At 38.6% G+C, this 17694-nt stretch overlaps 1 protein-coding gene across 1 annotated transcript in view; it reads right to left on the bottom strand.

Moving 5' to 3' along the window:
- Positions 1 to 17694, bottom strand: part of LOC139688197 (cGMP-specific 3',5'-cyclic phosphodiesterase-like) — a 209266-nt gene that overhangs the window by 136303 nt on the left and 55269 nt on the right. Inside the window, exon 2 of the mRNA XM_071585625.1 lies at positions 15124 to 15454. Within this exon, the coding sequence (XP_071441726.1) occupies positions 15124 to 15454 (331 nt within the window). The remainder of the gene's footprint in view (positions 1 to 15123; positions 15455 to 17694) is intronic.

Raw genomic sequence — 17694 nt, 5'->3', positions numbered from 1 at the left:
CAGTTATTCATATCCATTTCGTTCGCTGGAATAATGGTATCTTAAATATGTCGGTTCTACACTTGCAATCGATAATGTTATTTTCACAATCTCTTTTTTAGCGTATTAAATGATGGCCTTAAATAAACAGTTTGACCATCACCTTGGCTATATTTCTACCTCATCAACATTCCTCCTTCCTTACGTTCCCTGCATCTCAAGCCAATACCAATTTAAATCCTTCCTCTCCTCGTTAAAAAATAAATTGTGGGCTCACTCTTCTCCGCGGCGCGTCGCCGCCTTCGATATCGTTCGCAATTTGTCCTCTACCCATTCTCTCTCCACCCAATCCGATTCCCTATTCGCAGCCTAATTTATTCGCTTCCCTCCCGTTGTGAGGCGAGAGGGGGGGTTGAAAATGGGGAGTGGCTCACACTGCGAACCCTACTTGGACCGTGAGACCCGAGTTAAATCTTGTTGGCGTTTTCCGTCGAGCCTAATAAACTCTCCTCTGCTCGCGTGATTCTCGCCTCTTACCCTTCTCTACTCTACGATAGACTTATATCCGAGCCAGGCTTAACAGTCAAACCTGTCGTAGTTTTTCCTCACATAACTTAAACTCCTTTCATTAAGTGATCTACTGGTTTAGGTAGGTTTTGGAAGGACACATCTATCAAATGAAGATTTTGTTACTCCTGACAAAACACAATCCAGCAACACACTATACATGAAATCCTTCTTCATCTCTCTGTACTTCCTTCCTCCCTTCATTTCGTCCGACATCCCTATCCTATTCCTCCTTCTTCGTTTGTCCAACATTCTCCCCTCTATCACAGTCTTCAACAACCCGCCGCCAATGAAAACGCTTTGCATCAAGGATATCCTTCCTGCCTTCTTTGGATTTCTACCAACAATCCTTTCTCCTCCCCACTTCCTCAAACCTCCTTTCTGTCCACTTTACCTTCTCTATATTTTTCCACATTTCCATTTTAAAAATCCTCAAATCTGCGTCTACCTTGCTGCTTCACTCTGCTTTCTCCAACGAATTCCCAATGTCAATATTAAAAATTTCTCTGAAAAGCATTGTAAACCATTTTTTTCATATAACCTTGTAAAAGAACTCTTGACCTTCCGCGAAATTCCCATATTTTTCCCTGTCTCGTCGATTTCCTTGACTTTTACCTGATTCCCTGGTTTTCCTTTTCATTGTCCCATTGATAAGACACATATTTTCTTGCTGTAGTAAATGGCTAGCAGATTGCACTCGCTTTCTCTCATAAGCGTTGGTGCAATATATCCAAACATCATCATTGTGAGCGCAAGGCATTATCCCATCTCCATGTCTTTCCTGCCACGCACATATGTGAAATCAGAGGCTCAAGATAGAAATGGCTAGTCAATATCGGAAATCGTTCATGCCAAAAGTTACCTCTTTGCGTGTCGATATCCAAAGTAGGTACACAGTAATCCAAAAGAAGAGATAGGGATGCGTTTAAGGTATTGTGCTGATCTTACACTGTTATCTGCATATTCATCTACGCAAACGGTGTTGAACTTGTAAGTAGTACTCCATTATTGATCGTTTGACCTTGTGACAAGACCTCATGGTTCATTATGCCCTATGCGACATTTAAAAAATCCCTTTACTTTTTTAATACACCTCATTTTAGTTGTGTTCAGGCCCCTTCTAGCCACACATCGTGGGAAGATTTATGGAAAGAGTTAGAAGAACAAAATTTAAAGGGAAAAAACGACCACAGTTTTAAAATAAAAATGAGAACACAAAAAACAAATAAGAAAAAATACTCTTTTTTAAACAGAACTATTGTTGAATGGAACCAGCTGCATGAAGGTTTGTTTGAGCCTTTTCCATCCAATTTTAGGAGTTTTAAGAGTATGTGTAAAGCAGCCACTGGGTGATAAACTTCAATGATCTGTGATTGTTATGCTATTGTACTTATTAAATATTGTTCTGTACGTGATACGGACGGCGTTAGAAGTTGTATTGCAAAAGTGAATAATTTATTGACGGTGCGTGATTTTGAACGGCATATGAAATCGAAGAGTTCGTGATCATGGACGCAGTGCGGCGATGGACCTATGTCGTTGTAGGTATGGCGTGAACCTAGCCCATATGTGATGGTAAAGGTGCGGTTGGTAATAAGTGTCATTGTATGTAAGAGTGTATGTGTATATGTGCATTGTAAGAGTGACCGTTGACCAAACTTGATCGTTGCCACCGGGACAATTGCCTAATTGCCACGAGGTTTATATAATAATAATAACATCCATCCTGTACCCTGCAAGCCACCCAAGAGATCTGTGGCATGGAGTGTTGGGTCATCAGTCATCACTGACTAAATAGGTTAGATTTTTCCTAAAGAGTCATACCAAGTGCCGATAGCAATCGATTTCATATGGAGGGATGGGGGAAGTATTAAGAATGAGAACTGCATAGAGTGGCATACACTTTTCGGAGCTGAGTTCTTCATCGGTGAAGTTTATTTCATACAAATTAATGGAAAGGGTGGATCAATATGGTGCGGAAGCTTAAGTACTGGATTCTCACTCCATAAGTCCGAGTTTGAATCGTGGAAGTGACGGATCCGGATCCCTACCTCCGATACTATTTGGAGAGAAATTTAGGTCGGTCGGATGTTCAGTCAAACTTTGGACCCCATGGCACCTCTCTATATTAGAGAAGGCTAATTCTAGAACCGGGATTATCTCTATTCCCTTCCTCTATTCCCTGGTTAAATGTATGTGACAAGGATTACGTAGTTGGATTCAACCCTGCAAACTTCGGGTGATGAGGTCCATTCCTCTCGTAGTATACCTGACTACCTGATACCAGACGCATACATTCTAACTATGATTTAGAGAAACTGGAATTATTCCCATTTGAGTGTATATTCTGGGAAAATCTTTCAATAGCTTGTCGTTTTTTTTAACAATTGACGCAATTTTCATCAACATAGGCGTAATTAGAATAACTGCATTTAAGCGATTTAACTTTCAAGTGTGTGGCGTTGGGCTCGAGAGGATTGCTAAAGCATTTTTATGCTAAATGTTACAAAACGTTCCAGGTAGTATTCGAACCGGTAACTTCGAGTTATCAGATGCGACCGCAAATGATCTGGAGACTTATTTTCGGGTCGAATCATCCATTTATCGTAACTATGGTCACGAGGGTCTGATATTTTGTCCGAATCAAATCCAAGCAACATTGTTTCCCGGCCTTGTATTTTTTTACGAAACAAATTAAAAGAGATTTTTTGTGACATGAAAACTCTGACGTAATTGTAGTGGAAACGAGGTGGATTAGAAAAACTGCATTTGAACCTCTTAACACGCATCCGCGATTGTGTGTGGCGTTGGGTTTAGAGGAATGCTAAGTGCAGTGCTGAATATACCTGGAACATTCGTCCGAACCCCATTTTATTTGGATCAAGACCAAAAACTAAAATCCCTACCACATTCTAGATCTGTTTCCTCACCTCCCTAAAGATCGTTTATCCAAGCTGTTTCGAACTCGTTTAAAATCTGTGCGACGAAACATTTCACCACTTCTCTCTCTTTCCCGCACACTAAAATCGCAGTTCTCCCGGAAAACGCCGCAGGGGGTTTAATGGAAAGGGGGATGGGCTATATAACTCGTAATTGGGTCAATGGCTGCGACTTTCATTCCCCATGACACAGGGTCATGGGCATAAAGCGGAGTCCATGTTGAATTCTCTAAATGTCCCCGGGTTAAAATTCCTAATTTTCTCATCTCTGAAATTCCTCTCATAAAGTCGCGCGAAACATCAATCCCATTTTACGTTGCGCGCTTCTTCCATGATTATACCACAGTCTACTCAAGCGCATTCGCGCTTCAATTTTTATTACGACTCTCACCCCATCTGTCTTCGGATAGAAAATAAAAATATGGAAGGGAAAAAATAAAAGTTTCATTGCGAACCGCCGCACGATACACATTCAAGTACAAAAATTAGTAACAGATGAAATATTTCTTCACTCGAAGGAAAACTGGGGCGAGAATATATGATCTTTGAGGTAAGGTGTAGGTGTGGATTGTGAAGGATGTTGAGATGTGAGTGTAGAGAAGTATGGAGAAGATGGAGTGGACAAAAAGGAAAACAAACGAGGAAGTGCCTGGTATGGTGGGGGAGGAGAGATGATTGCTGGAAGAAATCCAAAGGAGATAGGAAAGGTGGGATGATTTAGTTTGTCAGTCAGTCAAAGGGGTTGCAAGTATTGCTGAATGATTTGGAAATTCATTCGCGATAGATATGGGATGAGAATTATTGTAAATAAAACAAAGGTTATGCGGTTGTCAAAAAATAGAAAGGATCAGTTAAACATTAAAATAAGATGGCTGGAACTAGAGCAGGTAGAACAGTTTACGTATCTCGGAAGTGTTTTGGACCGAAATATTCAAAGTAGTAGTGACGTAAAGAGAATAATTTAATTAGGTAAAGAGGCTATCACAAGGAGGAGGGAGTTGATGACAGCAACATTGAGTAAGGATGTTAAGAAAAGACTTGTTAAAACTTTGATACGGAGTGTAGTTATGTACGGCGCGGGAATGTGGCCATTGGAGCAGGATGATAGGCATAGATTGGAGGATTTTGAAATGTGAGTGTGTATAAGGATGATTAAGGTGAAGTGGACAGAAAGTAAAATAAACGAGGAAGTGCTGGGTATGGTGGGGGAGGAGAGGGGATTGTTGGAAGAAATCCAAAGGAGGAAGGAAAGTTGGAGGCTGAGAATTTTAATCGACTATGAAAATATAGGAAAGTTCAACTAGATGAAAAGGAGGAAGTATGCGGTGTTGAAGAACAGTTTGATTTAACTTCAAAGTGTCAGGTTGGGTCTTGTTATGCGAGGCTTAGAAAAGTGCAGTTTAATTAGTTTGAGTCCATCCAAAACCCACTCTAAATGTAATCATACCACACAATAATAACGAAAGTTAAGGAATGTTCACTGGCAAAAATGAAGGCTTTAAATATTTGGTGATCGGGTAGGGATAAAGTCCTCGCAGTGCTAATCCTTTCATGTCACGCCTTCGAAATCCTTTTCCAGTTGTTCTTTCTCAAGCGCTTGGATATGCGTGCTATTGTTTCCCTTCTGTTTTTTGTCGATTTTAAAATTAATCATGACGTTTCTAATTTGAATGTTATTATTAATTTAATCTTCTCTTAACGGACGAGGGATATTCGCCGATGACTAAAGTCTCTTAACTCGAGGCACTATTGGGATTAAATTAGGGATCGATATACAATCGACCTAAATTAAATAAAAACTGCAAAGAATTGGTGAAATTATGAGTAAAAAAAACTTGTTTTTAATTTTTTGATATTTTTTGGGATAATTTTTTTAAGGTTGATTCGATAAAATATTTTTACGATTAATTTATTATTAAAATATTTTTAAAATTAATTAATCTTTTTTCTTCTTGTATTCTGATTAGTCGTTTCAAAATTTTCATCCTTCTCTGCATGTAATTCGAACAGAAGGTTGGTTTTCTTCATTGGAGGTGGGACAATTAATGTATCACTAGCCCCCTAATTTCTTTACGCCATCTTGAACGACATGAAACGTTAAAAAAATGGATGTTGCTCACTGAAGGGAAGCATGAAAAAACTACGAATCTCTGACCCCATTTATTAAGCAGCGAAAGATGTTTCAGTTCCGCAACCTTCAACAAAAGGGCAATCAGCTTTCCCAATCATCAAATCAACTCCCCTGAACTCATTCACCTCCATAAAGTCCTCCACTACCATGGTGACTCTTCATTTTCGAGTTCCCACTCCTCCCCCCCCTTTTATAGCTCAAGAAGCTTTCAGTACCTCTTTCTCTGGGGCTGTCAAAAGAGGCTTTCCACTGCTTCCGGCCAGATTCCGCAAAATAACGAAATTTCTTCCTGCCAACTTTCTACTCGTGGGTCACTTTTGGCTTTCGAGTGCCCTTACGACGATCCTTAGGGTAAGGGATGGGGGAAGAGCTCAGTTAGCTGCCAAACAACGCTCCTCCTTCCAAACCCCCATTGAACTTGGCTGGCAGCAGTATCTGCTTGGGAAAAGTTCGATCCTACCAGGGTAAAAGCCATTTTAACTTTAAAGGTTAAGGGGTTAATATAGACGAGTTGAGATTCGTTAAAGAAAGAGCGAGAGAGAAAGAAAGCTGTTTGGGGCTTCCTATTGTCGAAGTGAAATCAAAAAAGGCCGTGGGGGTAGACAACCTTCCTGCGGAACTATTAAAAGGTTTAGGAAAATGTGGGAGAAAGAGGCTATATGGGCTGATTCGTAGTATATACAGGGTTCGTCCGGAAAATAAGTGTACTGATTTTTTCCCGCCGCTCCAGGCGCGCCCAGCACCGCTCTGACGGGCTGCGATTGGAGGTGGGTATGTTGGCAAGCGACGCTGAAAAAGGCAGTCGGCCCTGAGGTGTGGTGTAGTGAGGAGCTCTGTTAACGCGAACCTCCACGCTCGACCCACGTCACGGAACGCGATTCCGAAGTTTTTGGAGCAGCGTTATTCCATCAAATTTGCGGTAAAGCTTGGGAAATCGTCTACCGAAACTGTCGGTATGATTAACCAGGCTTACGGGGAGTCAGCCATGTCCAGAAACATGATCTTTCGGTGGCACAAGATGTTCGTGGAGGGCAGAGAAGAGGTCGACGACGAGTCTTCGAGAGGTTCCCGATGATGCCTTCGCGGGAGCGTTCCAGGAATGGGAACGCCGCTGGAAAAAGTGTATCGACTCACAAGGGTCCTATTTTGAGGAATATTAGCTTAAGATATGTAAAAGTGTAATACATTTTTTTTCCTGAGCTCAGTACACTTATTTTCCGGACGAACCCTGTATGAGGAAGGAATCTTGCCGGAAGACTTTGTGAGATCAGTTTTAGTTCCTATTCCAAAAAGATAAAGGCTGCATCATGTGAGGACTACAGGACAATAAGTTTGATACCCCACGCAGCTAAAGTTGTTCTCAGGATCATCAACAAAAGGATAGAGAGCAGGGCAAATGATTACTTAGGGGATGATCAGTTTGGGTTTGGGAAGGGGAGAAGTACGCGTGATGCCATTGAGGTAATGAGACCACTAATCGAGAGGAATAAACATAGAATACAATCGGAACGTATTTGCCTGTTTCGTAGATTTTGAAAAAGCGTTTGATAGAGTGAATTGGGAAAAACTAATGAGCATATTGCAGATAAGATGAATAGATTGTAGGGACAGGAGGGTAATCCGCAACCTATACATGGGTTAGAGTGGAGTTGCGGTGGGGAACGAGGGGAGTCTGGATGGGCAGTGTTAAGAAGAGGTGAAAGACAGGGTTGTCCATTATCACAGTTGCTGTCGAAAATATATATGTGGAGGAAATCATTAAAGAGGCATGGGAAGAACTGGAGGTAGAAATGAAAGTCGAAGGGGAATTCGTAAAAGCAGTTAGGTTCTTCGATGACCAAGCTTTGGTTTGTCAGTCAGCCAAGGGGTTACAAGCATTGCTGAGTGAATTTTAAACTCAGATATGGAATGAGAATCAATATTAATAAAGCAAAGGTTACGCGATTTTCCAGAAAGAAAAATCCGAAGCTAAACATTAAAATAGGAGTGCAAAACTAGAACAGGTAGGACAGTTTACGTATCTCGGAAGTGTTTTGGACCAACGCGTCCATGGTAACCAACACGCCGAACAATACGTTAGTATATCGCGTATGTAGATAATTAAATCAAGATTTGTATTGAGATACGCAAAGACATAAAGGAAAAGTGACCTTGCATGCTTCATACGCATTCTCGTGCCTTGACTAACCAGAAGCAGTCCTGCCGCAGCTACTTTAAGGTTCAACCCGTTCGAGATAGTGCGGAAGAAATATACTTAAGAAGAAGATAAGGGCCTGAGGAAAAAGAAGACCTTCTTCAGGGAAATTCGAATGAAGAAAGGGGGAAGTAACGCTGTAGATAAAAGAAACAACGAATTCGATAGGAGCCAGAAATTCAAGTAATACGAATCAAAGGAATTAGCTGGACGTTAGGGATACATGGAATGAAGTATAAATACATTTTCATAATTTGAAGATTAACATATATATATATTTAGGTCTTAAATTTATAATAATATGCAAACTTTCATCTCTGTAAAGTCATAAGTAGACCGAACGGAGATAATTCAAAGGGAACTCAGGGTTAACACAAAGAAGTTACGTCGACTGCAAAGGGTTGACAGAGCAGACCTTAGCTAGAGGTTATGCCTTAGATGGATAGTAATAAAAAAAGAGTATATTGGTCAAAATAATCAAATGGTTGAATCTTGTTTGTTGATAGTATTTACATGCTTGTAAATTAAAAAGGTTTTTTCATTAATGTAAACGCCACTGTGGGTCTAGGTTTGCATAAATATGTTGATTTTGCAAGTGGTTTTGTTCTCTTTTACGGGTGGTGACCTAACCCCCCCCCCCGGTCACACGCCCATGTGGCGACTTGCGGGGTATTATGTAGATGTAGATCTATCTCTCGAATCATATATTAAATGTCTAAGGTAGGATTAACCTATGTTCTGGCTTGAGAAACCCTACGTATTTCCTTCTATATCGGAGGCTTCATTCACGGTAAGTGGGTGTACTTAGAGGTTATCGTTTTTCCGTGAACAGAATGAGAAAAAGGTTTCTGTGAAATTTTTGAAAATAACTTTACTCCTTGCTTTAAATAATCCAGTGTAAATCATTAAAGGTTTCAATTTATCGGACATTGTTGCATTTCTATATCCTTCCTAATTATTATTTTCTAGTTATATTTCCTCTGTGCTAATTTCTCGGTTAAAGAATATATTTCTCAGGTTTTTTTCACTTTAACGACTCCCTTTGTGCTCTCCTAAGTGAGAATTCGGTTGAATACAGGTCATGATAAAAATCAAGTCATTTTCAAAGGGAGACGGCAAAAAAATCGGAAAATACATCAATCTTCAAACCCAATGTATGTACTTTCTTCCTCTCTTCTTGCCGGGAAGAATACATATCTTATCTACCTCCCTCTACGTCACTTACCCAACATTTTCCCTTCTATTATAGATATAGACAGTTAACTGCTTCTCAGTATTCTTGCCTACGCCTCTCCTGACTTCTGAGAATTTCTCCCAAAAAGCTATACCTCTTACCCTACCTTTGCTATCACTTCATTTGTCTTCCTGTCTTTCAATTTAATTTTTACCATTACTCTCCATCGCCATATCTCAAAAGACTTTCATAACGAACGAGTTCTATGGGATACCCCGACACAATCTCTTAACTCATCTTTCCTTTAAGTCGTCAGAACCAATCTCATGGAAAATGCTTCTTTGTACCTTTGATTCTTGATAGTGATTATTCTCCTGCCGTCCCTGGCCCCGTTTCTATTTAAAATACTTCATGAATAAGTAAAAAAGTTATAATTTTTCCCTGCTATTCGGTATTTATGCCGTGTGCGGTCTGTAATAGTACATTATGCTTTGATGAAAGAAAATTAATATCCAGACTGAATTAAAAATTTACATTCAAGCAAAATATTAAACCAATATTATATTCACATATACACTCCATACGTTGATATGTAGGTGAAGAACGAGTTATTTCTCCTCAACGAATGAGTAGATTATCGACCACTCTTTACAAACCTCATAACATTAATTCATCACCTTGACCTCTTCTTGCATAAAATTTGGTTGAGTGCCAAGTGCCAGTGCCAGGTGTCAAGTGCCAAGTGCCGTAATACGGTTCGAAAGTTCGTGATAATCTTGTAACAAGTTCCTTCTACTTTATAGAAATGCGAAAGCCATTTTTTTTCTTTTCGAATAAATTGGTAGCATCCCTTCAAGCACGCATGTCAATCAGTATAAGCAGTTACATTTTTATTGGTTACTCTAAACAGTGAAACAATGCAGTCACGTATTTCTTTAAACAGCGCCGTAATACATAAAAATAAGGGTGTTAGTTACTTATCAAAAGTATATTTAATATGTTTCAATACTTATTTCATTGATAGTTTAAATCATTGTCAATTGTTCCAGATTGAGAAAAACCGTCATGATTTTTAAATACTTTCACTTTATTAGGAAAGAATATACAAACCATTAAACATTTCAAATACATATTCAAGTAAAGGCTTTTACGGCTTTGCAAAATCAAATTGGTATAAGTGATAAAAAACAGACTTAAACCATCCTAAATGTAACACAAACAGAAGCTAAACATTTCAATCAAAACCGAACCAATATAACATAGCAATGCGAAAGTCATCCAAACAGCACAGAAGAATCGTCATAACTATGATATATTAGATTAACAAACTGTATAAAGATTATTTATCGTGATTAAAGTCTCTTCTAAAGATATTTTCTGAATAAATTTGTCCCCCTAAGTAAATCACCGACTTCTTTTTACAAAGAGTAATGCGAGATGGAATTAAGTATTCCTTAACTCTTAAGCCTTTTCACCGTGATTCTCTTACCACTTCCTCCTTTTATACTTTGATAAGCACACACGTTAGAATAGAAAACACTCACTTATTCTCCTGAATATCACGGCATAACCTGATTTATCAGAAGATTTTCTTCAATATATGCCGTAACATCTATGCATAGGTTTCGAAAAGGTCGCCTATAGAGGGATTTTATTCCCATATCCTATAACCTACCGATGAAATGTATCCACACTACACTCTTAAATTCATTCGCGGGATCCCTTAGAACAAAAGCCTTAGCTATATTGAATATTCATACACATCAATGTCCTTATTGCTGCTTTCTTCCCACCACCACCCTTCCAAAACTCAAACACAACTTTCCCTACATGATCACCTTGCCTTCTCCATTCTTTATTCAACGAATCTTCTTACACTATTTCTGAACGATAAAATAAACGTATGAAACTATACTCCTTATATGCTCATGTTTATAATTTTATTTAAAAAAACAAGCCGTCGCAACTGATGCAAAGGGTAATATTTAAAATCCAACCCTAAGGATTTTTCCTAAAATTCAAGTTTCGGAAACTATTAGTTTCCAAGAAAGTCCAATATCTTCAATTAGAGGATATAAATATTAAAAAGTTCCACGAAATGGTTAAAAATTCAGTAAGCTTTCATAAGTGCCACACTCGAAGTGATCTCTATTAAATGCACAAATCTGGGTCGGGGTACGACCAATTTACAGGAATTAGGATTAGGTTTGGAGTAACGAGAGACGTCAGTATTTCAGTCACCCAAGCTATCAAATGAATGAAAATAATTTTCCATCAAAAAGTTAATTTAAACAAATTAGAAAGTCGGAAAAAAATATTGAACTGAAATTAAAATGTCAAAAATGAAAAAAAATGTGAATTTTCCAACGATATACGATTTTTTCGTTGTATTTTCCAACGCATCGATCAGGAGTCTCCATCAATCTATCCTGTCTATTTTCAAGATAGGCTCTGGAAGATCCCAAACGACCATTTATATCCAAGCATCGTAGGAACTTTCTAATTCTTTCTTCAATTCTTCGTGAATTCTTCTGCCTTCCTTCATTCTGTCTAAAATACCCACTCAATTTCTTCCTCTAAGCTCCGCTCAATATCTATTGTTCTCCCTTCAATCTCAGCCTTCAAAGTACCTCCACCTTATGATTTTCCCTTCGCCCACGTTTTTGCCTTTCTCGTATCTCCCCCTTATAGCAACTTTCTTTCTTCACCCATCCTTTTAAAAAGCCCAGCGTTTGTGTTCTTCTCTGCCTAGCTTATATTTTTCGATTCTCCGCCACGCCCACACCTTAAAAGTCTCCAATCTAAGCTCATCCTCATGCCACAAAGACCAGGCGTTCGCAGTATCACTAGCAGACAGCTTGTATCCGGCCAAAATTTTGGTCTTTGTACGAAATATTATATTGTTGATTTTACTACACTAAACGGAATATAAGTAGAAGCAATAAAAATTCATTCTAAACGCTGATATTCTTTGTACCACGTGCGCTTATGAAAATGAAGACCAAAAATAAGGTGTCTTTTTCGTAAAAAGAGATTCACAAAGAAACCAAAGTAATTTTTAACTAATTCTTGGCAATTGAACCTCTTCCTCATCGTCGAAAAATGTTTTCCTCTCCGTCCAATTTTCATTTTTTTCATTCTCCGCCACGCCCACATCTCAATAGTCTCCATTCTACACTCATAATCTTGCCTCCTAAAAGACCAGTTCTCTCGAACATAAAGTATTTACGCTCCACATTAAAGTCTTTAACTAATCTTTTCCTTACGTATTCGTCATCAATTCTCTACTTCTTGAAAATGCCTCTTTTCTTAACGTAATTATCCTCTTAATGCCCTCGTGACCATAACCTTTTTCCTCGAAAATACAACCCATTTATCTTAACTACTCTACCTGCTTTAGTGTATCAATCCCTTTCTGCTTTAATATTTAACTTGTCTCTCTTAATTATTGAAAAAACTCATTACTTTTGTTATCCTGTTGGTAATCCTCTTCCCAGACGTAACGAATTGCTCCTGTAAAGCTCTAAATAAAGATTGACATCCCTCGGCTGCAATCAAGAGTGAATATGGTTCAAATAATTTTAAATGCAAGAAGTGATTACATCGTAACACAAATGACATCGACGACCTTGATTACATATTTATCAAGAAAATACGCATGGATGGAAATCCCATTCAGTCAAAATGACCAAAGAAATGTCATCGAATTGCTCATCGCAAACCAAATTCATTACCGAATGGTTTATCACGACGATTTTATTGACGTCATTTGTATTCACCCATCGACATGTACGTCTGAATAACATTTTTTGTAAATCGTTTTGCAATTGCATCGCATTCTGTAGCAGGACGATGACATTTAAAATTAAATGTTTTTTTCATCATATGGGACTGACTCTTTAATCAAAATTAAAAGGGAATTACTCTGTACAAAAGTAGAAAAAGTGCCATTCCGGCCAAATTCCACATATATCTCTCATGCGTATTGGTGAATTTAAAAAAATACGAACATATCCACCGTAATCACGATTGATTTGCTAATAAAATTCTTAAATCTTAAGTCACCGTAAAAAAATTAACTTCTAGGGGCGTATTTTTCTAGTCTAAGAATTTTTTTTGTATCACTCCCACCAACATACGATAACTCGTTTTAACGGTCACCCTTCCTCAGTTTTCGTATTTTTAAGAAACCTAAAGTCTTGAAAATATTGGTGACCACAGAGCAGGATTGAATTTTTTCCGGGTACCATAATTACTCTAATTAAGACTTAAAATTTCGAACTTCATCTGTCCCTAATACTTGCTGTCACTGCTCACCTTGATGCTTTTCCTTCGATTTTAGAATATTGACAAAGGGAGAATGAAATCGAGGGGCCGGGAATATTGCTAAAAGCTGTATTTTTTCTCTGATCACAATATATCGCTTTTAATACTAAGTAGACTTGTAGCAATAAAGGCTTTTATGCATTCCAAAAATTGATTTCTTGAATTTTCATTAAAATATTTTCTGATGCATTAGCTTTCCATTATGTTAACGCAAATTATAATAAAGGATAAGTTCTAAACGTTCAAGAGAAACAGAAAAGAATAATGCAAGATAATGATATTCAATATTCCCCTTAATTTAGAAAATATGTTGATGGAATGATTAATTACCTTCAAAATATTCAAAACTAAAACTCGAAGGCGATTTCAATTTTCTTTGAAGATATGCCACAGCAATGAGCGCCATTTCCCTCCGAATCTACCGAACAACATGTTACTTCGAAGAGTGCGATTGCTGGATTAAACAAAAGTTGGCCAATATTTAACGACATTGAGTCATTCAAATCAGGGGGAATTGCACACCAGGTGAACTCAAGCTGTGATATTTTTTGCGTACCATCTCTTCGCGGTAAACTGAATGCTGGCACAGGGAAAAGAACAAGACCCATCAAATGCGTGAATTCACACACTTTTGGGCTTACGACGAAGTGAGCAATGGCCATACCCTATCCCAATGTTCAAACTTCCAGACGGTTGCCGTGTATATTTTGGTTATCTACATGTTGTAAAGGAGCATAAGTCCCTTTCAACTTAAATATAAACTATCGGTATTCTACCGATTAATGAAATTTTTTTCAATTTACAATAATGTACGTGAAAAGATTATTTCATCGTTTTAAATTGAATTTATTTTGAAACGTTTATACAAAATCACCTTAAGTTTCTATGATTACTTTGCCTGTACCCCTTCATAAAATTAAAAGATTAATTTCAAAAATCGTTTATGCACAATTAACCAGGAAATATCACATTTAATAGTGCTTAAAAAGGACGCTGATGCCTAATTTTGTGCCAAAAAAACTTGAAAGGGAACATTTTGTCAAAAAAATGGAACATAAATGAAAATTTAGGGAGTGCGCATTTGTTTTGAAAGTACAGCTTTCACACGAAGGGTGAAGTTTGGTTGTGTCTATAACGCCAAGGTCACTGCTTTACGTCAAGGGGAACAAAATCTAGAATGTAATGCGCCTGTCACTTTGACAACGGAGGTAATAATTTTCTCAACATCAGCGTAATACGACAATGTAGGGGAGGGTGAGCTACAATGTCGGGCCTTTATTAAGAATTCTGCATTGTAATTAGATCAATAAACGGTTATAATATATATATTCATGTTTTTATGTGCGTGTGCTTAAACACACATATTTATACTCGTACACACACATATACTTGCATATCGTATTCACGATTAGGTAATGATATAAATAGCGATTACTGTCATTATTATTGCCATGTGGTATGGAAAATATTTTTGTGTGTAACATATGGGAGATTACCTATTAGAAAACGATTTAGCGAGTGAACGTTAAACATTGTCATATCCTATTAAATATGTAGTTCAATCCATTGACCGATAAATGTTTTGCGCGTGAGAAATCGTTCTTTTCGTGAATTAAAGCTTATATTGGACAGGATATTGCTTCTGTTATTACTGGATTGTTATTAAAAAGTGATTGCATAGATTATTTAACTTTTTATAGAGCCTAAAAGAGATAATAAAAGTGCCTTTTTTAGACGACCAAAACGTCTCAAAGTGGGCGGTCTGGTTACCTCGGAACGATGGAAAAAAAATGAATACACTCGATCGACTCACCCTCGTCCAGGTGATCTAGGTGTCGCCTCTTCCTGGGCGTGGGTGGCGTGTTCGGGGTTGAGAGCCCCACCTCGCCCCCATCTCCACTCCCGCAGGACCCCCGTGAAGCGCCGCCCCCGCCGGCGTCACCTCCGCCGGCGCCCGTCCCACCGGTGGATGGCGAGCTCAGCCACATGTGGAACAGCTCCGAGGTCACCGAGTCCCGCTTGCCGCGGGGGATGGCGGCCGGGACCTCCCGGATGCCGCCTCCTCTCTCTTCCTCCTCCTCCTCCTCACCACCCCCGGGGGAGGAACTCTTGTGGAGGCGGCCCGAGGGCGATATTCCGTCACCCTGCAGAGGTCGGAAGGAAGTTCTACATAAGTAAGGGAGCCATCAACTCAACAATGGAGAGGCAAATAGGCGAGGAGTCAAATGGGAGACCCTTGGTATATTAGGAGTGTTAAATATTCGGTTAAATACACAAGTCGATCTGGGAACGATTGATCGACGCGTTTATAATTATTTAGTTCAGGTATATCGAGTATTGTCGACCATATTTGTTACATCGAGAACTTATGCCGTTGTCACCATTACGTGCGTACGCTTTCAACTACGAATACCCGTCTAAAATCTTGTTTCTTTCAAGCCCTTATAATTTAGAAATTTCAGAGGACGTATCAGTCGATTAGCTAAAGTACTCTGCAGGATGTCGAAGGATTCAGGTTCGAATCTTGATCAAAGCAGTCGGATTTTTACACTTTGAATTTTATGAATTTTTATACATATTAGCGGATGAGTCCGTTAAAGTTACTGTCGCGGTATCTCCCGCAGAAAATTGAAATTTGTTATTTGGTTTCAACTGCAACAGTTTCATTTCCAGTCCTCCCGAAAATAATTACCGCTTTAAATCGAGTTTGAGCGACAAGGCGAAATTTTGACTAACAGTTTAATTCTATCACCGACGCTGCGGACTTTAAAAATCATTAAACTTTTCTGACTTGATGACTCCGCGGAAAACAAATGAGTCACTTAAAATAAATGTGTCCCAGTTTTATTTACTGGAGTAATTTCTAATCCTAAAACTAATTTCTCCCAAAGTTCTCGCCATGAGTTCTGCAAAAGTTAACTCATTCAAGATTTACGATTTTAAGGCAGTAACGTTCTCACTTCCATTCTAAATCACTTGAATAGCCTCCTTACGTCTTCAGCGTCTTCGAACTTTTATCAAGGTCTGCTTTATTTCCTGAAGGCCCCGGCTGTAATAAAACCACCAACTCCTTTAGCATAAATGTTTCCACTCGTCCCATCTCTCTTCCACCGAATCCCTAAAATGCCACAAAAAAATTCCTTCTCGTGCCTGATCAAAGGTAAACTTCGAAAAGTTGGGTTTTTCGCGACGACTTCCTCATTTTCTTTTTTTTAAATCGGATCTAGGACTCCGAATACATGTTTGTGAATGAATTACTTTATTTTTGGACCCTCCATTTTTTTACGAGGGGTGACAGAATTTGAATTCTGGAAACCTTTTGCTCGCAATCCGATTGTCGGATATTAGGAACCCTATTTTTTCATCAATTCCTGAACTAAGGCATTTGTGGACATGGCTCCTGCGCCTATCAAAAAAGTTGGCATTGGTGTATTCCAAATTCATCAACTTTGACCATAAATTGTGTAGTAGCCTGAAACTCACCGCTAAGGTGTGTGGCAGGGGGTGGTTCAACACCAAGCATGCAATATTCAGTATTATGTTTCTCTTAAACGTCAGTTACTATGTTTCCCAAAAACACAACCATTAACCATTTTAGTCCAAGTTCAGGTCAATTCCTTCGGTCACGTGCACGCAATCGACTCAGAAAAATCTTTGATGTAATAAAAAACAAAAGAAAATAATGCACTCTTTAGCCATTTCTTGGAATGTTCGATCGACCCTTCGACCACGCAAGCTATTCAATTTCCAAAAAATTATATTCTTTAGTTAATGTTGACGATCGTCTAAAATGAAGATCTTTTTCAATTGATTCCCGGCCTTTGTCGAGCCTTGGAAACCATTCATGGCACCCTAACGCCTGAAAACTTAGATTTATTGCCAAAGTACGCCCGGTAAATTTATTGCCAAAGATATTGTGAACGGTTTCCTCAAAGTCACATAAAACTTAATCCAAGCACTTTGCCAATCGATCAAACTCATCAAAATCGGCGCACGCGAGAAAAAATGCTTTATAAAACAAACTAGCTCACGAAAGGGTTGACCTAAATGCAATTCAAAATCATTAAATTAATTGTCAGGTTAACTTCTGGATAATTTTATAAATTGAACAATGTGATGAACGAAGGATTTACGTGTAATTCCAAAACTTATTCATAAGCCTCTCAAGGAAAATTAATGTTGATGGATAGCCGCCTGAGATTCAAGAAGAGGAAGACGGTAAAAGACAAGAATAAAGATGGAAAATTAAACCTTTGGTGGGGAAGCAGACGAAGAAAAGCCTTGCCATCGATGGAAATCTGGAGAAATATAATGATACTGAGGGGAGAATAAATAACTGAAAGAAAGCAATCACAGGAGTAACTGAGAGTCAAGTCGTGGATGA

Source organism: Hetaerina americana, unplaced genomic scaffold (assembly GCF_022747635.1).
Source record: "Hetaerina americana unplaced genomic scaffold, ioHetAmer1.1.p SCAF_2, whole genome shotgun sequence".
Classification (NCBI taxonomy): Eukaryota; Metazoa; Arthropoda; class Insecta; order Odonata; family Calopterygidae; genus Hetaerina; species Hetaerina americana.
The sequence above is the reverse complement of the archived record's forward strand: the minus strand, read 5'-3'. Positions and strand labels throughout refer to the sequence as shown.